This window comes from Suncus etruscus, chromosome 19, assembly GCF_024139225.1.
Source record: "Suncus etruscus isolate mSunEtr1 chromosome 19, mSunEtr1.pri.cur, whole genome shotgun sequence".
Taxonomy (NCBI): domain Eukaryota; kingdom Metazoa; phylum Chordata; class Mammalia; order Eulipotyphla; family Soricidae; genus Suncus; species Suncus etruscus.
In genome coordinates, this window is record NC_064866.1 from 2,193,670 (window position 1) to 2,215,957 (window position 22,288).

Below are 22,288 nucleotides of genomic sequence, written 5' to 3' on the forward strand. Positions count from 1 at the left end.
TGGTGGTGGGAATGTTGCTCTGGTGAAGGGGAGGTGTTCTCTACATGACTGAAACTTAATCACAATCATATTTGTAATCAAGATGTTTAAATAAAGAAAAAAAAGAAAATATACATGTGGGGCTGGAGAGATAGCATAGCTTTTGCCTTACATGTGGCTGAACCAGGAGGGACCCGGTTCAATTTCCGGCATTCCATAAAGGCATCCCCCAGTCTTCCAGGGGAGATTTCTGAGTGCAGAGCCAGGAGTAATTGCTGAGCACTGCTGTGTGGGGCCTAAAAACCAATCAATTAATCAATCAATAAATAAAGTTATAAAAAGAAAATATACATATATGTGTGCACTTGTATTTGATGAGAGAATGAAAAGAGCTGAAATATCTTTGGACTTTGGAGTTGAAGTAGAAGTAAACAGAGGTTTAAAGACAATGTGCTATTTTTATTTCAGAAAACATTGCATGATATCTATTTTAATCTTTTCTTGGGTTATTACTATGCTAAGAGAACACAATCCTTTAGTTATGTTTTTGCTGTTGTTTTTTAAGTTTTGGGCCACACCTGGTGGTGCTTCGGGGTTACTACCCCTGACTCTGCGCTCAGGAATCACTCTTCATGGGCTCAGGAGACCTTATTGGATGCTGTGGATCAAACCCAGGTCTACCCTGTGCAAGAGAAGCACCTTACTTGGATTGGCTGCATTCAAGACAAGCAACTTATCTGTTGTGCTATCACTTTGGTCCCATGATTATGATCTTTTGAAAAGTATACAAATCACTAAGTTTACTTTTATTTGTTAGCTATTCTCTTTAGAGCTGCATGACGAATGAAGGTAACAAAACAAAAAACAACAAAATTGATCATTAGCTTCTTTAATTATCAATTTTTAATAATTACTATTACCCAGAAAATCATGAGTAAACATTTTGTAGTAAGAGGATGATTGGTTGCAAGAATTTCTTTGAATTAAGCTTACTTTAGATTTAAATTCTTTCTCTCCTTCATAATTAATCTGATGGCTTCACACACAAATCCTGCAAGCAGATGTGAGAAGTAGAATTTAGTAAATTTTTTGCATGAATGAGGAGATCTATGGGATAAATTAGCTTGCACTTATATATGAGCAAAGAGCCATGATGCAATTAGATGACATACAATCAGTTATGTTTAGTTATAGTAATGACTGAAATTATTTTAAAAAGTAAAGTTTTAAGATAATCTTGAAATAGGAAATGCTATAAAGCATAAAATTTGTATTTATTAATTACTAATTAATAATTTAGGAGAATATTGCAATTGCATATATCCTATGACCAATATTTTAACGCCTGTGAATCATTTGAAGAAAGGACATCTGTGAAATATTAAAAAGAATTTTCTATCTTTAATGGCAAATAAATTGTGACAAGTTGTTTTACAAGAAAATACATTTTGGTACTTAGAAATAGCGTCAGATGGTAGGATATCTGATATTTCTTTGGTAATGATCCTCTTACAGATATTCCTTTTTTGTGACATACTGTTTATTGCTAAATGGTTAAGTTAAATCACATGTATTTTTCAAAACTGATTCCATTTTAAGTGACATTTCTCATTTCAATTTCTTCCTACCATATACCATAACAGCATTCAGATTGGAATCTAAAGTATGTTTTGACTTCCTCTGTTTTGATTTTTTAATTATTTTATTTAAGCACCATGGCTATAAAATCGTTCATGATATTCAGTCATAGAACTTTTATTATTTTTATTGCAAAAATTAGGGAGAAATTTAAAGGGTTATCAATAAAGGTTTGAATGCATGTGTATATTTGTGAAAGTTGAGGTTGTTTTGGAGGGGGCGGTACTCAGAGATTACTCCTAGCTCTGAGCTCAAAAATCGCTCCTGGCAGGCAAGGGGGACCATATGGAATACCAGGAAGAGAACCTAGGTTTGTCCTGGGTCAACCGTGTGCAAGGCAAACACCCTACACTAGCGGTAGGACCCTGAAAGTAGAGCTGAATGGAAGGGAAGAATGTGAGGCCTGCTGAGATATATGGAATTTCTTAGATATTCTTCTCCTGGGGTAGTGATAAATCGCTGCTTTGTGTTTCTTGCTTCTCTTTGTGATACTGGCTTTTCTCTTCAAGGCCCTGCTTCTCCTCCAGAGCCTGAATAGATGCTGTTTGTTTTGCACCCTCCTGACCCTCGTTAAGGAGTTCCTTAGTGCATTGATGAGAAGCTTGGCTGTCACTAGTAAACAATATTTTTGATGAATCATTGTGAGGTTCCGTACTTGATGCTTTGATTGGCTGAGCTAGATTTTGGGTTATGCCTGTTTGCTGTAGTATGTTTTCCTGTGGGTACATGCATGATGGGTTGGAAGAGAGAGTTTCTGTCTCCTCAGAAAAAAGTTGTTGGTTTCTCTCTATCTTCTCATTCAAGTCTGATTGAGAGACCGAATAACTGTGTCTTTTTTGGATCAACTCTTGCTGAACATCCTCTTTCCTTGCTGACTGTTGGGGGCTTTCTTTCTCCTTCCATGTTGCAGGTTCTTGTGTTTCAAGGTCTAAATTGTTTTCAGACCTATTTTTTACTAGAATTTTCTGAGACTCTAGTGTCTCATTTTCTTTTTTGATACTTACAATCAGGACTGGTAGTTCTTTTCTGCCATCTTCCTTTGCAGGGCATTGTGTAATAGAAACCTGATTTTTCAAGTCTTCCTTCAGGACACCTGGGACCTCTTTCTCCAGGGATGACTTAGTGTTTTCTGCTTCTTCCTTAGACTCCTCTGGATGACCACTAGGCTCCAAGGCTGGCTCTGATCCTTTAGTCACTGAGCTGTGATTATTTTGATGCCTTCCTCCATGTTCCTCAGTGAGTGACTCATCATTTCTGTCTAACTGTAGCACTACCTCTTGAGTTCTATTTTCTTCACCTAGTGTTACCTGTTTCTGGGTGTTGGGGTTATCACTCTGACTTCCTTGCACATACTTTGTGAATGGGTCTGCTTTTCTCTGGTACTCCCTTTGTCCATATTCGTTGCTTGTTTCTGAGCCACTTTCAGGATTCTTTGGAATTGATCTGTAAATTTGGGGAGGCCTCTCATAATTCTGTGCGACAGTTGGCTCATGATACTGTCCCTGGTAATCAACATCCTCTTTGATAGGCTTGTCACTAGTTTGATCAACCCTCTTATTTTCTCTTCCTGACTTGTTCTCAAGTTGCACCAGCTCTTGCTTTTGGTCCCTTAGTCCTGGATTTCCTGCTGCTGCAAAAACAATCTCATCACTCATAAGAATCTCTGCTTTGCTTTGCTCAGCAAGCCTTGCTTCTTCTGTTACCATTGCTCTTACAATTCTAGGATGGCCGTCCTCTTTTCCTTCTAGGTTTAATTCTTGTGTCATAGAAGATTTCTGGGTGTTCCATTCTTTCAGTGATTCCTGAACTTGCTGGTACTTCTCTTCCTGTATTTGGTCTATTACAGTGAGTGGAGGAGTCTTTTCCTCACTTCCTCTCTGCTCTGCTTGTCTATGGGCCCCAGAATCTCTCCCCTCTTGCTCCTCTCCTCTAATATCAGTTGTTTTTGAATCACTGCTGGCATCACCTTGGACTGGCAGTTCCTTTGTTTTTTGTACCAGTGGCTCTTGAATCTCAGATGCAGTATCAGTATACTCAGGCTCAGCTGAATTTTTTGCCTGTGATGTGGTTCTCTTGACTTCTTCAGTCTCACCTTCTTTGTTCTCATCCTCAGGCTCAGTTGATTTCTGTTTTGGACATGGCTTCTGGGCAGCAGTTTTTTCTAGGTTCATATCCTCTGACCCGACATCATCATTTTCCTGGAGTGCTTGTATTATATTGTGTTCTTTAACTCCCTTTTCAAGGTCCACTTCCTGATTTTTAGATGACTTTTGTGTTGCTGCTTCTTGTGGAGAACTTTGAGTGTCCATATTTTCCCCTTGTCCTTCAAACTGCTGCCTTATCTCTTGGCCACTTTGATCACTGGCTGGTTTATCTCCCTCCTCAGGAATCTCTTCATCTTGTTCTGCCTGATTTGTGGAACTACCAGTGTGTCTTGCCTCTGATGTTGTATTATTTGTCTCAGGTTGGACTTCATTGTTTCTTCTTGCATGTGCATCTTGTGCTCCTTTTTGCATCTGTTCATCTCCTACCGAGTATTGATTCCTAGGAACATTGGTCCCAGATGCTTCTTGAGGCAAGTTGTGAGTCTTGGAATCTCCATGTTGGTCTTCTCTGTTGTGTTCATCTTCTGCTCTTTCCTTGAGGCTGGGCTGAGCTGACAATTTTATCCCTGAAGGAAGTCCCTCCTCATCTTGCACGGGTAAGTTTCCCTTTGCCATCTGATAAGTTCTACTGGTTCCCTGCGGATCCACATCATCTGGATTTTTTCCTGACTTAGACATTGGTCTTGACTCTGAATTTAGCAATGATTGTATGTCAAGATAACAGAGGTTCAGCAAGTTGAAGATTGCAAGAATAAATTCTTCAAAAGTGATGTTGTCATTCCTGTCAATATCCAAGATGTCCAACTTTCTTTCCACAGCATGAATGACAGATGGCTGCACAGAAACAAAAAATTAGCTAAGTTATAAATAGTTAAGTGTTCTGAATACTTATATATCTTTTAGGAGTCCTCTTTTCTCTATTCCTCAGAAAATGGTAAATTTTCCCCCAAACAGTGATAACTTGTTAATTTTTCAAGGCAGTTATAATTAGTAAACTATCGGCCAATAATTGAACATTTTATATCACTTCTGAGTTGTTGTTGGGTGCATAGTAACCTATGAATTCCTATCATAAATCTACTTTTTTGGGGGGTTGGGTACACCATGAAACTCTCAGGTGTTATTCCTGGCTCTATGAAATTGCTCTTAACAGGCTCAGGGGACCATATGAGATGCCAGGATTCGAACCAATGACCTGCTGCATGAAAGGCAAACGCCTTACCTCCATGCTATCTCTTCGGCCTCATAAATCTACTTTTTAAAACAATGGTTACAGTGAGGGAAATGATCTCTTTCTTTATAAGAATGACAAGGTAATATACCAAAGAGAAAGCTGAGTCTGAAAAAGCAAGTGAGTTCTGAGAATTTGGACAAAAGGGTAAAAGGGGTGTGGGGACCACTTACACTTAACTTACTTGGATTTGGGGACAATTCCCATAGTTCCATATCATCTTACCTGAAGAATTTCCCCAAACTCGCCCTGGATGAGTTGTTTAAGCTCTCTGCAGGTCAATGTTGCCTTACTGCCATCTTCTCTGGCATAATTGTAGAATGTTTCAATCACGTAGAGAATCTCTCTCAGGAGCTGAGGCATCTTTATAGACTCAGGAGACTGTGAGAAGAAACAGTCAAAGTTCATATCCTATACTAGTCTCTCTCAAACAACACTTGAATCATCTCTAGTCCATACTTTAAAATATTAATATGAACTTCATGGGGCTGTTTGGTTTGTAACAGATAAAGTGACAAGATCAGATGAAGCATAAGGAGCCATTAGAAGAGATATTTCATGACATCCTGCAGAAATTATGACATTATTGTGTTAGAGAAAACTTTATTTCATGGGCTGGAGCGATAGCACAGTGGTAGGGCATTTGCCTTGCATGCGGCTGATCCAGGACAAACCTTGGTTCGATCCCTGGCATCCCAGATGGTCTCCCAAGGCAGGAGTGATTTCTGAGTGCATAGCCAGGAGTAACCCCTGAGTGTCACCAGATGCGGCCCCCCCCATTATATATAGGCATTGGAGGCCAGAGAGATAGCATAGAGGTAGGGTGTTTGCTTTGCATACAGCCGACCTGTGAGGGACTTGGTTTGATCCCCAGCGTCCCAAAAACCAAAAAAGAAAAAAAAAAGAAAACTTTATTTCAAAATATTTTTTCAAAACGTTTTCAAAAAATTTCAAAATATAAAATTTTTATCTTTTCAAAATATTTTATATTTTATTATAAAAAGGAGGTTTTTATTTCAAAAATTCGCAATATGAATTTTAATAAAACCTGTGATGAATCAAATCCTGTAAGATTCATCAAGTGTCTTCTCACCTTGGTTCAGTCTAACTCTTCCACATCATAAAGTGTAAATTTTAAAGTTACTAAAAGTTAGAGGAAAGAGAAGGAACTCTAAAAAAATTAGATCCTGTGAATGCAGGTAAAGCAATATAATTTTACTAAGAAGATATGATTCAGAGAACTCACAGCTTCACTGACAGAATGCCACCAGCACCTCAATCTGTAGCCATCATTCAAAAGCTCTATTTTCACCTTATTTTTGGACTGAATCCCATGTCTTATTAAAAAATATTTATGCCTATGTCATCTAAACATTCCATTTTAAAAATATTATTTATAAACAAAAATGCTTTGTAAGAAGTTCCAGAAGCAGAAATACTTTAAGGTGGCTTGACATTCAGTAAGATGTCAAGTGTTGCTTTTTTTTTTCCCCTCTGAAATCTTATACAGTCTTACACACAAGCAAAACAGTATTCAAGATACTCAGTAAATTCAAGCAGAGAGTCTATAAGACTTACCTTGTTCAGGTAGAGGAACAAGTGGGACGTGGGACAGAGGGCTGTGAGCTGATAGCAGGCGCTGAAACCTTTTATTGCACCCCTAATTGCAGTTAGGAAGTAGACACCCTCTGGGCCCAATACCCTGATTCATCACACCTAGACTGTCCAACCTCTCTACTGTCAGCTGGTCTTATTTTAATTTCCTTCTTTAGGTGGCTTTGGTAAAGTCTTGGATTCAAAAGAAAGGAGAAGGTTTATTTTGTTTTATTCATTGTCATGTAAGTTATGATTTTGAAAGATATTTAGATAGTGTTAGACTTTTTTTTTTTTTTTTTACTTAGGGACACCATTACATTTGTTTGACAAATCACAGGGCTGACAGGGCCCTTGGAAGTCACCTGATCTTTTCTCTGCTCACAGGGTGGACTGTATTTGACTCAGCTTGATAGATGGGTGTCAATCATGTATTTAACAGTAAAGGCTCCACTTAGCTATGTGATAAATATAGAGATATCAGCTGATTTGTGTGTTTCAATGCTCTACTCCTCTTGCCCAGAGGCAGAGTTAGGAGATAAAAATCTCTTGCCAGATGTGTAGAACTCTGCTTACCTATGATGTTCTATTTTAAACTTTTCATCCATATCGTCTCCTTATAGATTCTTTTTATAATCTCAGGAGCTTGTAAATAGACATTATTATTACTAATTCTTTCTAGTAAGGAGAAAGGGAGGTTTATGTCCCATCAAGTTGAGGTAACGTAGAAGGGTATTGGAGGTCCTAACATGGCAATTGTTGTTACTTGTCTATATTTTAATTTTTAAATTAAATCACCATGAATTACAAAGTTATTCATGATTGGGCTTTAGGAATACAATGTTGTACACTGATCCCTTCACAAATGTCCACTTCCTTCAACCAATGAACCCATTTCTCTCCCATTCATTCACTATCTACCTCAATGAGAGGACATTTTTCTTTTTTATAATTTTTGTTTTTTTGGTTTTTGGGCCACACCCGGCGGTGCTCAGGGGTTACTCCTGGCTGTCTGCTCAGAAATAGCTCCTGGCAGGCACGGGGGACCATATGGGACACCTGGATTCAAACCAACCACCTTGGGTCCTGGATCGGCTGCTTGCAAAGCAAACACCGCTGTGCTATCTCCCCGGGCCCTTTTTTTTTTTTTTTTTTTTTTTTTTATAACGTTTGACATTGTGATTAAAAGAACTTTGACTAAGGAGGTCTCATGCATAACATGACCTTTCACTCCCTCTATTCCTCCTTGGTTGAACACTTCCCTCCTCCATTTTGTAGTGTGCCCTTTCTCGTTCTACTTCTCTTCCCCTTGTGGCAAGCTTCCTACTGAAGACCAGTTCAAATGTGTTTTGTTTCTGTTGGCAGTTGTTTTTATATTCTTTGAAATATGGATCTCTCTTAGTAGAATCTACTTAACTATCAGAAAAACTAAACTGGGGTCAGAGAGATAGCATGGAGATAGGGCGTTTGCTTTGCACACAGAAGGATAGTGGTTCAAATGCTGGTATCCCATATGGTCCCCTGAGCCTGCCAGCGGCGATTTCTGAGCATAGAGCCAGGAGTAATCCCTGAGTGCTGCCAAAAACAAAAACAAAAAAGCAAAAAAAAAAAAAAAAAACCCTAAAACTAAACTAAGTCTTTCTGTTTTGTTTACCTCGAGGCCGTACCCAGTGATGATCAGTGAACCATGTAATGCCAGAGATCAATCTTGTCCTCTGGCACATAGAATATGGACATTAAACAATTCCAGCTCTCTCCTCAGCCTGTATTACCTATTTTATAGCAGAAAAATTATGTTTTATTCTCCCACCTTCCCTTCCCTTTGATGTAATAGTTGTGATGAACCATCCAGGATTGCACATTTGTCCATGGCACTTGTCAGGGGCCACACACACTATGGCAATGCCTGGATACCTAATGCTTATGCTGCTGGAACCATACTTGTTATGTCTGAGGCAATGACAGGTGTTGAACTCATGATCTTATGTCTGTAGGGTAGAAGCTCTGCTGCTGAGCCACACCAAGTTTTTAAAAACTCTCTAGAAGGGGCTGGAGTGATAGCCCAGTTGTAGGGAATTTGCCTTGCATGCAGCTGACCTACGACAGACCTTGGTTCAATCCCCGGAGTCCTATATGGTCCCCCCAAGCCAGGAGCAATTTCTGAGCACAGAGCCAGGAGTAACTCCCGAGAGCCACCGGGTGTGGGCCCAAAAAAACTGAGAAAAAAAACCCTCTTTAAAGTTTTTAAAAATTATTTCACAAGATAATAAAAGATGATTATAAAAGATTCTTGTCTGCTATGGAAATATAGAACTTGAAACCTGGTGATCAATAGAAAGAGTGACACTGGGGGTTTGCAGATGAATAGGACAGGGAAGAGAATACTATGATAATGGTGAAATAGTCACTCTAGAGGAGAAGTTGCTGGAAGAGGTAAAATGTTATACATAAAACACTATCAGTATCAGGGCCAAAGCAATAGCGCAGCAGTAGGGCCTTTGACTTGCACGCGGCTGATCCAGGACAGATCTGGTTCAATCCCAGGGGACCCATATGGCCCCCCAAGCCAGGAGCGATTTCTGAGCGCATAGCCAGGAGTAACCCCTGAGCGTCACCAGGTGTGGCCCCAAAACCAAAATAATAAAAAAACCTTGAAAAAAACCACTATTAGTATCAGTATTACATATATATAAATAAATGTAAATAAATATTTGTATATGTGTATATATTTCTATAAATATATATTTATATGTGTATATATTCATATCAATATATATGAATACATTATATATAATATATTTATATATATATAAAGTACAAATATCTAAAAGAAAAAAGCGCTCATTGTAACATCCAGCAGAATGGAGCATCTGATGCATGGAGCTAAAAAAGAGGAGCTAAACCATTGGCTGATGGTTAATTTTAGTAACTTTATTAGGGCTGCCTTTGCTTTTTGTATTCTATTTTATCTGCCTGCTCAATGTGACTAGGTCCACGTGACTAATCTTGAGGGTATTTATTTAATCATGAGGGTCAAAAAAGAATAAAGAACAAGCTAAAAGAATGGGGAACAAATCTAAGGAAGTTTGCCTACTACAAGGAGATGGAAGCCAGATACTTGCATAGGAAAACCAACAATGTTTGTCTATAGCCTGGTCTAATTGTAGTGTTTATCTTGAGAATAATTGGGTCCATATATGTTAAGTGCCAATGTGCCAATGTGATCCCAGATAAGCTGTCTCCAAGGCTTTTTGACTCAATTCCCACCCGGAGGTTTCTCACAGGTGACCATTATGGAACAGTGGGCCTCAGCCATGCCTGGGCTCCAACAACCTACCATAAAGGCAAGTGTAGCTGATGGGGTGGGCAAGAGGGACTGGGACATGAATTGAAGGAAGTGAAGGGAATGGAGTAGGAATGTGTGTTCTTGAAACTCAATGATGATTTACTTTGTAAATCACAATGCCTCAATACAAAATTTCCTTAAATAGAATACGATTTCTTTTTTTGTTTTTGTTTTTGGGCCACACCCATTTGACACTCAGGGGTTACTCCTGGCTATGCGCTCAAAAATCGCCCCTGACTTGGGGGGACCATATGGGATGCCGGGGGATCGAACTGCAGTCCGTCCTATGCTAGCACTTGCAAGGCAGACACCTTACCTCTAGCACCAGAATACGATTTCTACTGAGAATTTTTTACTGACATGTGAGAACATCTTATTATCAGTCAATATCCCTGAGTACCAACTCCTTCACAGATGTGATGCTAGGCCCTGTAGTATTTAAGTTTTTTAAAATTAATATCTTTGTTTAAGCACCATGATTACAAACATATTTGTAGTTGGGTTTCAGTTATATAAAAAACAACTCCCTTCACCAGTGCAATATTCCACCACCAATGCCCCCAATTTTCCTCCTCCCCAGCTCTGTCTGTGTTCCAGACAGGCATTCTATTTCTGTCCCTCACTACTATTGTCATGATAGTTGTCAGTGTAGTTATTTCTCTAATTGAACTCACCACTCTTTGTGGTCAGCTTCATACTCTGGGCCGGTCCTTCTAGCCCTCATGAAAGTGAAGCCATGTGGGAGAAGACCAGCGTCTGGACAAATGGTTTTAGGTGAAGGGATAAAATGGGAAGCCACAGACTTTACACGTCTGTACAATTGGTGTTGGTGAAGGGATAAAAATTTAAAAAAAATTAGGGGAGGTAACAGTGAAGCCCAACTGAGAAATTTCATTTCAAACCGCCAGCATTTAACTTTGCTTCAGGTGTATCTCTTAATCTAAGTCATTTTCTTGTTGCTGTAAATGTGCTTTATTGTTTTCCATGTTAATGGACTCAATTGCAAATTTGTTTTACTGTGTATTTTGATGTATTAGCCTGTTTTCAAAATGCATTTTCTGTATAGGTGTTCTTGTACTTTGTTTGCAGGGAAAAGTTAAATAGGAACATGAAAGTTCCAGGATAAAATGCTTGGTTAAAATAGCATTAAGAGAAATAGGAACCAGGAAGTTCCAGGCTAGTGCTTGGGTAAATAAGCATTAAGAAAATTTTAAATTATAGGTGTATTTTGCAGAAAAGTTATGTTTATGGAAAAGGCTGATATGTTAATTTTCCCTTTAAGCTTTGTTGCTAAGGGAATATTACCCACTTTTGGCTATAGGCAGAAGCCAGGAAAACAAAAGAGAACCTATGCTCTTTTGTTTTTATTTGATTTAAGAAAAAAGGGGCAGATGTAACCTCATACCCCATTCTTCCTGTGTAACCTGACCTACAAGAAAGACCTTCCCATTTCTGGGCAGGGTCTTTGGTAGGTAACAAAAAGGTTTGGCTTCAGGGGCAAAAGGGGGGTTTTGCATCAATGGAGGATGGAGAAGGAAACAGGAAGAGAGATGGCAGAAAGACAAGTTAGAATGCAGGGCTGAATAAGGATCCAGCATAAATGGTTATGATAGGCCACACATGTTGGCCAGGGCTGAATAAAGATGATATCTCTGGAAGCCTGACTGCCTGTGAGTTTTCTAACTGCCACTATCCTGTACTTGTGGATCTGCCGGCTGAAGGGGGTTGGAGCCACGTGGCTGGGCTGGAGGTGAAAGACCTTTCATCTCTTCACCATCCAAGCCCATCCAAAGGGCTTGAATTCTACACATATCTTCTCCCCATTTTTGAATGGGGTTAGATTTTTTTTCTTGCCAAGCTTAACCAAGCTTGCTTTGTATATTTTGTATATTAACTTCTTATCAAATGAGTATTGGGTAAATAGTTCCACACATCCCCTGGGTAGTCTGTGTATCCTAATCACCATTTCCTTTTAGGTGCAGAAGCTTCTTAGTTGAATGTAGTCTCATTTATTTATTTATCTTTGATTTTACTTGTATGTAAAGATTTTCTTCCACTCTGTAATTTAGGAAAGTTGATGTGAAAACACTTAGGCAAATTGAAAAAACATTTAGATCTTATATTGACATAAAAGGGAAGCTAAAAATACGTAAGTGTATGTATAAAAGAGAAAGAACAAGGTAAAGAGATAAACTGATCTTAGATAAAAAGATATAACTCAGGAAGCAGAGAAAAGTTTAAAAAGATTAAAGATATTTATTTAGACATTACTAAGATATTCTATCAAGGGGCCAGAGAGCATGGAGGTAGGGCATTTGTCTTGCAAGCATAAGGATGGTGGTTCAAACCGCAGCATCCCATGTGGTCCCCTGAGCCTGCCAGGAGCGATTTCTGTATATAGAGTCAGGAGTAACCGCTGAGCGCTGCTGGGTGTGACCCAAAAACCAAAAGAAAAGATACCCTATCAAAGCATTAAATAACAAACATATCAGAAAATGAGAAAGTGCTCCCAGGTTAGAAATAAGTCCTAAGTTAAAAATACAAAATAATTTAAAGGAAACAAGTTTGACAAAATCTTCTAGAAGTATCATTCAACAGAATAGATTTTGCATTATACAATGTGATAATTATTAGCTAACATGTGGCTAGAAATATGTCTAATTTGAATCATTTAAATTTAAATAGAAATGAAAAAAACCGGCAAGCTTTTGCAGAAGCCGGATCCCCTGTTTGGGACATCAGGCGGGGAAAATCCAGGAAACTACGCCTGCTCAGTGGGGCCAAACTGTGAAAAACTGTGAGTGCTACCTGTGTATGTCTGTCTACTGTCCTCTTGCGTGAAACTCTTGGGAGTGGGGCGAAAAGAGGCTCCAGCAGAGCACAGCTGCTTCACTTCGCTATGCGGCTGTGCGCTCTTTCTAAGAAAAGAACACCATCGCAACAAGAAGAAAAAATCACACTAAGAACTGTGCTATATCACAGAAGCAAGCATTTCTCTCCGGACTGTCTTCTCTGTTGCATGCTCGGGCCTAAGATTTGATCCAGTGTGAGGCTTCATCCACGGAGGACTCCCCTCCCTTAGAGGCAAGTCAGCCCATCCAGAAAGGGCGGAGCCAGAGGAGTGTGCTGCCTGCATCATATAGCCAATGAATACCACCACAACACGTAGAAAAACCCACAATACAAGTGTGACAATGGGGAAACAACACAGGCCAGCATCAGACATAGAAAATGAAGATGACAATTCTGATGACCAGATAATGACCAACCAACTAATCAACCTCTCAGATAAGGACTTTAGACTAGCAATATGGAAGATGCTCAAAGAACTCAAAGAAACCATGGATAGAATTGAACAAAACACTAATAAGAACCAAGAAAATATGAAGACAGAAATCACAAAACTCCAAACTGAAATAACATGTCAACTAACAGGCCTGAGAAAGTCAGTAAACAAAGTGAATGACAAAATGGATAAACTCTGGAACAGGGTATCAGAAGCTGAGAATAGACTTGGTGCTGTGGAAGATGAGATACATAACAATTCCATACAGCAGGAGAGATTGGACAAAAAACTTAAAGCAAATGAGCAGACAATGGAAAAATTAGTCAAAGAATGGGAACAGATGAAAATAGAAGTCTATGATAAGATCAACAGAAACAACTTAAGAATCATTGGAGTCCCAGAGACCCAGGAAGAAAATTTCCAGGAAGAATCAACGGTCAAGAACATCATTAAAGAGAAACTTCCAGAGCTAAAGAATATATGTGATCAAATCCTGCATGCTCGAAGAGTACCAACCAAAAGAGACCCCAGAAAAACCACCCCAAGACACATCCTAGTCACAATGACAAATCCCACAGATAGAGACAGAATTCTGAAAACAGCAAGATCAAAAGGGGAAATTACGTTCAAGCAAGCATCCTTGAGATTTACAGCAGACCTGTCACCAGAAACACTCAATGCCAGAAAGCAGTGGTGGGATATTGTGACAAGACTGAAAGAAATGAATGCTTCACCCAGAATACTATACCCAGCAAAACTCACTTTCCGGTTTGACGGAAGAATACATGGTTTCACAGACAAAAAACAGCTCAGAAACTTCACAGACACAAAACCAGTCTTAAGAGAAAAACTGAAAGACCTAATTTAAGACAAGACTAACCAAAAGACACACCAAATTTTGATATAAAGATGGCATTAAATCCCAGGACAATTCTTTCTCTCAACGTCAATGGACTAAATGCACCAGTCAAGAGACACAGAGTGGCTAAATGGATCAAAAAACTCAATCCAACCTTCTGCTGCCTACAAGAAACGCACCTGAATAGTCAGAACAAACATAGACTCAAAATAAAAAGCTGGAGAAAAATTATTCAAGCAAACAACACCCATAAAAAAGCTGGAATAGCCATACTAATATCAGATAATGCAAACTTTATACTCAGGAAGGTTGTAAGGGACAAAGATGGACATTTTATATTAATCAAGGGGTATGTAGAGCAGGAAGAAATCACTCTCCTAAACATATATGCACCGAATGAGGGGCCAGCAAAATATTTAATACAACTGTTGACAAATCTGAAAAATAATATTAATAACACAATAATTGTGGGGGACCTTAACACGGCTTTGTCAACACTGGATAGGTCAACCAGACTGAAACCCAACAAGAATATACTAGACCTGAGGAGAGAAATGGAAGAAAGAGGCCTAGTGGATATATATAGGACACTCCATCCCCAGAAACCTGGATACACATTCTTCTCCAATGTACATGGGACATTCTCCAGGATAGACTACATGCTGGCACATAAGACATACCTCCATAATATCAAGAGAATAGAAATTTTGCAGATTGCCTTCACTGACCACAGGCTCTGAAATTATTTGTGAATTCCAAAGGGACTCAGAAGAAAAACATTAACACATGGTAGTTAAACAGCCTCATACTCAATAACCAGTGGGTCCGAGATGAAATCAAGGAGGAAATCAAAAGGTTCCTGGAAACAAATGACAATAAAGACACAAACTATCAGAACTTATGGGACACAGCAAAAGCAGTACTGAAAGGAAAATTTATAGCTTTGCAAGCACACATCAGGAAGGAAGAAGGAGCTTACCTGAGTAGCTTAATGACACAGCTAATAGAACTAGAAAGTGCTCAACAAAAGGACCCAAAAATAGGAAGACAGAAGGAAATAACAAAGCTGAGAGCAGAAATCAACGAAGTGGAAACCCAAAAAACAATCTGAAAGATCAACGAAAGCAGAAGTTGGTTCTTTGAAAAAATAAACAAGATTGATAGACCACTGGCAAACCTAACAAAGAAAGAGAGAGAGAAACTTGATAACTCGTATTAGGAATGAAAAAGGAGAGATCACTACTGATATGAGAGAGATTCAAAGGGTAATCAGAAACTACTTTGAGAAACTCTATGCCACTAAAAATGAGAACCTGGAAGAAATGGATAAATTCTTGGACTCTTATAATCTTCCACGGTTGAAGGAAGAGGATGTAGCATATCTAAACACCCCCATCACCATTGATGAAATTAAAACGGTAATCAAATGTCTGCCCAAAAACAAAAGCCCAGGCCCAAATGGAGTCACTAATAAATTCTTTCAAACTTTCTAAGAGGAAATACTACCAATCCTAGCAAGACTCTTTCATAAAATTGAACAAACGGAAACACTTCCAAATAGCTTTTATGAAGCCAACATCACCTTGATACCTAAACCAGACAGAGATGCTACAAAAAAAGAAAATTACAGACAAATATCGCTGATGAATGCAGATGCAAAGATCCTCAACAAAATCCTGGCAAATAGGATTCAAGGCCTCATTAAGAAGATCATCCACTACGATCAAGTAGGTTTCATCCCAGGAATGCAAGGATGGTTTAACATCCGTAAATGTATTAACATAATACACAACATCAATAACAAGAAAAATAAAAACCACATGATCATATCAATAGATCCAGAGATACATTTGATAAGGTCCAACACCCATTCTTGATCAAAGCTCTCAGCAAGATGGGAATGGAAGGAACCTTTCTCAATATAGTTAAGGCCACCTACCACAAGCCAGAGGCAAATATTATCCTCAATGGAGAAAAACTAAAAGCCTTCCCTCTAAATTCTGGCACAAGACAAGGCTGTCCTCTCTCACCACTCCTATTCAACATAGCACTGGAATTACTTGCTATAGCGATTAGGCAAGAAAAAGATATCAAGGGAATCCAAATAGGAAAGGAAGAAGTCAAGCTCTCACTGTTTGCAGATGACATGATACTCTACTTAGAAAACCCTAAAGACTCTACCAAAAAGCTTCTAGAAACAATAGACTCATATAGGGGCCGGGCGGTGGCGCTGGAGCTAAGGTGCCTGCCTTGCCTGCGCACGGACCGCGGTTCGATCCCCCGGCATCCCATATGGTCCCCCAAGAAGCCAGGAGCAACTTCTGAGCGCATAGCCAGGAGTAACCCCTGAGCGTCACAGGGTGTGGCCCAAAAACAAAACAAAAAAAACAAAACAAAGAAAAAAAACAATAGACTCATATAGCAAGGTGGCAAGCTACAAAATTAACACACAAAAATCAATGGCCTTTCTATACACCAATAGTAATAAGGATGAAATGGACATTAAGAAAACAACCCCATTCACAATAGTGCCACACAAACTCAAATATCTTGAATCAACTTGACTAAAAATGTGAAGGACCTATACAAAGAAAATTATAAAAATCTGCTCCAAGAAATAAGAGAGGACACATGGAAATGGAAATGCATACCCTGCTCATGGATTGGCAGGATTAACACCATCAAAATGGCAATACTCCCCAAGGCATTATACAGATTTAATGCTATCCCTCTAAATATACCCATGGCATTCTTCAAAGAAGTGGATCCGGCACTTTTAAAATTCATTTGGAACAATAAACACCCTCGAATAGCTAAAGCAATCATTGGGAAAAAGAATATGGGAGGAATTACTTTCCCTAACTTTAAACTGTACTATAAAGCAATATTTATCAAAACAGCATGGTATTGGAATACGGACAGGCCCTCAGATCAGTGGAATCGGCTTGAATACTCAGAAAATGTTCCCCAGACATACAATCACCTAATTTTTGATAAAGGAGCAGGAAATCCTAAATGGAGCAGGGAAAGCCTCTTCAACAAGTTGTGTTGGCACAATTGGATACCCACTTGCAAAAAATTGAACTTAGACCCCCAGCTAACATCATGAACGAAGGTAAAATCCAAATGGATTAAAAACCTCGATATCAGCCCCCAAACCATAAGATAAATAGAACAGCACATAGGCAAAACACTCCAGGACATTACAGGCATCTTCAAGGAGGAAACTGCACTCTCTAAGCAAGTGAAAGCAGAGATTAACAGATGGGAATATATTAAGCTGAGAAGCTTCTGCACCTCAAAGGAAATAGTGCCCAGGATACAAGAGCCACCCACTGAGTGGGAGAAACTATTCACCCAATACCCATCAGATAAGGGGCTAATCTCCAAAATATACAAGGCACTGACAGAACTTTACAAGAAAAAACATCTAATCCCATCAAAAAATGGGGAGAAGAAATGAACAGACACTTTGACAAATAAGAAATACAAATGGCCAAAAGACACATGAAAAAGTGCTCCACATCACTAATCATCAGGGAGATGCAAATCAGAACAATGATGAGATACCACCTCACACCACAGAGAATGGCACACATCACAAAGAATGAGAATAAACAGTGTTGGCGGGGATGTGGAGAGAAAGGAACTCTTATCCACTGCTGGTGGGAATGCCGTCTAGTTCAACCTTTATGGAAAGCGATATGGAGATTCCTCCAAAATCTTGAAATCGAGCTCCCATATGATCCAGCTATACCACTCCTAGGAATATACCCTAGGAACACAAAAATACAATACAAAAACCTCTTCCTTACACCTATATTCATTTCAGCACTATTTACAATAGCAAGACTCTGGAAACAACCAAGATGCCCTTCAACAGACAAATGGCTAAAGAAACTGTGGTACATATACACAATGGAATAATATGCAGCTGTCAGGAGAGATGAAGTCATGAAATTTTCCTATACATGGGTGTACACGGAATCTATTATGCTGAGTCAAATAAGTCAGAGAGAGAGAGAGAGAGAGAAAAACGCAGAATGGTCTCACTCATCTATGGGTTTTAAGAAAAATGAAAGACATTCTTGAAATAATAATTTTCAGACACAAAAGAGAAAAGAGCTGGAAGTTCCAGCTCACCTCAGGAAGCTCACCACAAAGAGTGATGAGTTTAGTTAGGGAAATAACTACATTTTGAACTGTCCTAATAATGAGAATGTATGAGGGAAATGGAGAGCCTGTTTAGAGTACAGGCGGGGGTTGGGTGGGGAGGAGGGAGACTTGGGACATTGGTGATGGGAATGTTGCACTAGTGATGGGTGGTGTTCTTTACATGACTGAAACCCAAACACAATCATGTATGTAATCAAGGTGTTTAAATAAAAAAATGCTTAAAAATTTAAATAGAAACAGCCATATTAGAAAACAATAGGGTCCGGTGAGGTGGCGCTAGATGTAAGGTATCTGCCTTGCAAGTGCTAATCAAGGAAGGACTTCAGTTCGATCCCCTGGTGTCCCATATGGTCCCCCCAAGCCAGGGGCAATTTCTTAGCGCTTAGCCAGGAGTAATCCCTGAGCATCAAACGGGTGTGGCCCGAAAAACAAACAAAGAAAACAATACAGTTAGAGAATATAAGCAGAAAGAGAAAAAAATTAAATATGGAAGGGTGGGAGAAGAATGAGAACTATATATATATAATTGTCTTAGGAGATCAGATTTTCAACTTATATTTCTCCAAATAAAAGCGAGAAAAGATAAAATTATCAAATAGCTAATAAAACTTCTTAGAGACTTCAACATTCTTTAATTAATATTTTAATTGTGTAGTCAAGAGATACACATTTACAAAGTTGTTCATGACTGAGTTTCCCTCATACGATGTTCCAGCACCCATCTCTTTACTAGTGCACACAGACTTCTCACCACCAATCTCCCCAGTTTCACTCCTGCCCGACAAACTGCCTTCTATGGTAGACATTTTTTTTCTCTCTCACCCTCCCCATCCTCTTTCTCTTCTTTTTCTTTCCTTTTAGTCACTATGATTTTCAGTATTGTTATTGAAGGGGTATCATGCCTACCACTTTACCTTCTTCCAGCACCCATTTCTTTTCCAGAGTAATCATTTCCATCTACCATTGTCATAGTGGTCCCTTTTCTGCCCTAACTGCTGGGTGTAACCCAAAACAAAACAATGCAAAACAAAAGAACATACTATTTGTAATTTGCTTTGACTTCTATGATGAACAGCTAGCTTGCTAGCTCAGTGTTTTTCTTTCTTTAACATGTTTTGATATATATGTTATCATTCTCTCTATATAAACATATACATAATTTCTAACCATTTCATTTTGAAATATTTGTTTTCATTATTAACTTCTTATGCCTCTTGATACAATAAATTTTTTATAGATAAATCTTTGAATGTTCCATGGTCAAACCTTTAGAGTCATGAGATCCTCCAAATGATCTTTCAGTATTCTTTACAACAAACTCAATTTTGTAATTGAAATGTATATTTACTTTAGGTAGCTCATAATTTTGTACTTAAAGAGAAAAAAAGTTTTTGTGCTGTCTAAGCACATAATAATTCATTGACAAACTCACATAGTCAGCGTGTGTATTCTCTGACACAGAATTTTATTTTAATGCGATTATATGTCTTTATAATGGGTATAGCTATCAACTTAAATCATCTGGTTTTAAATGAGTTTTGAAATTGTTCTGAGTTGATTACCTTATTTTCAAACTCAGAATTATGATACTGATTAAATGATTCTTGGTATAGTTTACATTCTGCTTAATTATCAAGATTGAGAAGTTAGGACTATGTCAACCTTGCTTGTTTATTTCACCAGTCCAGCACAGTGCTTGGAACAATATAAGCACTAATGAATGTTTACTTAATGAAAAAAATACATGAAATAAAATATGAGTCAAAACTAGAATAAAAAACCTATAGTCTAGCCTTGTCTATAGTTTTATATGAAAGGTTATTTCTATAGGTTTTGTTTATATACACTTAGTCATTTTATGAAAACTGAAAGACATACAAATCAGTCTTATTTATTGAGTTTTCAACTTACATTTTGCACACATTTTATATTCTTTATAACATTTTTATACTCTTTATACTTTCTGGAAAGTAGAGATTATTATATCTGTTTTAAAATTATTAAATTGGGGCTGGAAAGATAGCATGGAAGTAAGGCATTTTCCTTGCATGCAGAAGGACAATGATTCGAATTCCGGCATCCTATATGGTCCCCTGAGCCTGCCAGAAGTGATTTCTGAGTGTAGAACCAGGAGGAACTCCTGAGCACTGCCGGGTGTGACCCAAAAACAAAAAAAAAATTATTAAATTGGAGCAGGAGTAATAATAGGAAAAGCAGGACACATATGCTCCCTTGAATTCTACCAGAGATCTGTCATTTGAAATCTACCACTTATCATGCAGATATCTGCATGCAGGTGATCCTCAGCTCTTTATTTAGCAAGGAAAACATGTACTTATTACATATTACACAGATTACAATCTTTAAGAGTTCAATCCCAGTACACTTGATGAACAAACAAAAAATAAGCATGTATTTATGACTGAATTAAAATATCAACGATATATAATTAGTGGTGGAAGATGAAGCAGATTATATATTAACTAATGACTATTAAACAAAACTAAATTCCAAGACTTTCATTTTTTCCTCTGAAAAAAATGGAGATAATCAAATGCATTTAAGTCAAAAGATGAAGCATTTTGGTTGCATTAGATCATAAAAATTCGATAGTTAGGGTCTTCTCTATCAATATAGGAAGGAATAGGAATATCAATGATAGAAAAGAGACAAAGTGCAGTTCAGATATGGTTGGCTAGAAAAGAAAGGTCTCTCCTTTGTGTTGTGTTGGCTTCCTTACCAGTAGAGCTGGGTGCTCTGGAGACCCTGCAGTGCAGGACACAGAACCTGAGGTAATGGCATTCTATATGCCTCTATATGCCATTCTTTGAATTATTCTCTTAGACCCTAGAAAGGAAATCTCTGAAGATGGAACTGCGCTCTGGCAATTTCTGTCACTGGTTAATTCTTCTTGCTTTCTCTTTGATAAAAGTTATATTAAAGAAGTATTTGAGTTTTTCTGAGAGATTCAGTTGAACAAGTGAACATTAGAGTTAAAATATTTTTTCAGATATGGGAATAACTTGTTATAACTATTTCAGTCTTTTAGTTTCAAATATGCAATTATGGAGATTATTATTATTATTATTCTTAAACGTCTTGTATGAAGACATGCTGATAGTAAAGTGGAGAGCTCTTCTTCATCAGTGTAAGCCAATTGTTAGAATACTTTGCATATAGTAGGAATTCAAAATATTGTTCAATGAAGGAGTCTATGAAACCTAGTGGTTTGATTTCTTATAGCATTCATTCTACATTATCATGCAAACTATAGTACATAAAATCAAAAGGAATGTCTTCCAGCAACCAGAATCTACTTGTACAATAGCAAAAGCTAAAGCTAATAACAACACAGATAGATTTCCCTAGACACCTTACATGGTAATTAATCTTCAAGTGTCATAGATTTGGTGGCTTTACCAAAGTGAGTCTGCTTCTCACAATTCTGAGGGCTAGATGTCAAGGTGTTGATCTGATAGGTTTTTTTCCTATTTTTAGGGGCAGTGGGAGTACATGCAGTGGCACTCAGGGTTGACTCCTCGTTCTGCTCTCAAGGATCACTGATGGCCAGGCTTGGGGGACCGTATGTGGGACCAGATGTTGACTGTATACAAGGCAAATTCCCTATCCTCTATACTATTGCTCCACCCAAGGTATTCGTTTTTTCTTTTTTTTTTAATGGGCATATAGTAGGAATATAATGTTATATCAGTTGATTTCTTCTGAAGAGCTTGAAGAATATTTTATTCCAGGCCTTAAACACGACTTACAGTTGGCCACCTTCTTTCTGACTCTCACGTCATCTTCCTGTTTTCTGTGTATCTGTGTCAAAATTTCCTCTTCTTATAAAGAATTATTCAGATTATAGTAGTATCCACCCAATGACTTCATTTTATTTCTTAACATATTTAAGTATAACTACAAATATGGGTATTTTGCATATGGAGGCTTAGGACTTCAACATATGACTCTTTAGGCTGAGCACATGGACACCAACTTTGCCTTCACAGAGCACATTGTACACTCTGCTGTACTTTCCAGCAACAGTCAAAGTGATCTTAGATACAGCCCCCAG

At 38.3% G+C, this 22,288-nt stretch overlaps 1 protein-coding gene across 1 annotated transcript; it reads right to left on the reverse strand.

Annotated features, from left to right (window-relative positions):
• Window positions 1-1,968: 1,968 nt before the first annotated feature.
• TCHHL1 (trichohyalin like 1) lies at window positions 1,969-5,316 on the reverse strand. Its single transcript, XM_049766003.1, is given in 3 exon segments — window positions 1,969-2,129; window positions 2,132-4,556; window positions 5,179-5,316. Coding segments are annotated over 3 exon segments (2,724 nt in total).
• Window positions 5,317-22,288: the final 16,972 nt, after the last annotated feature.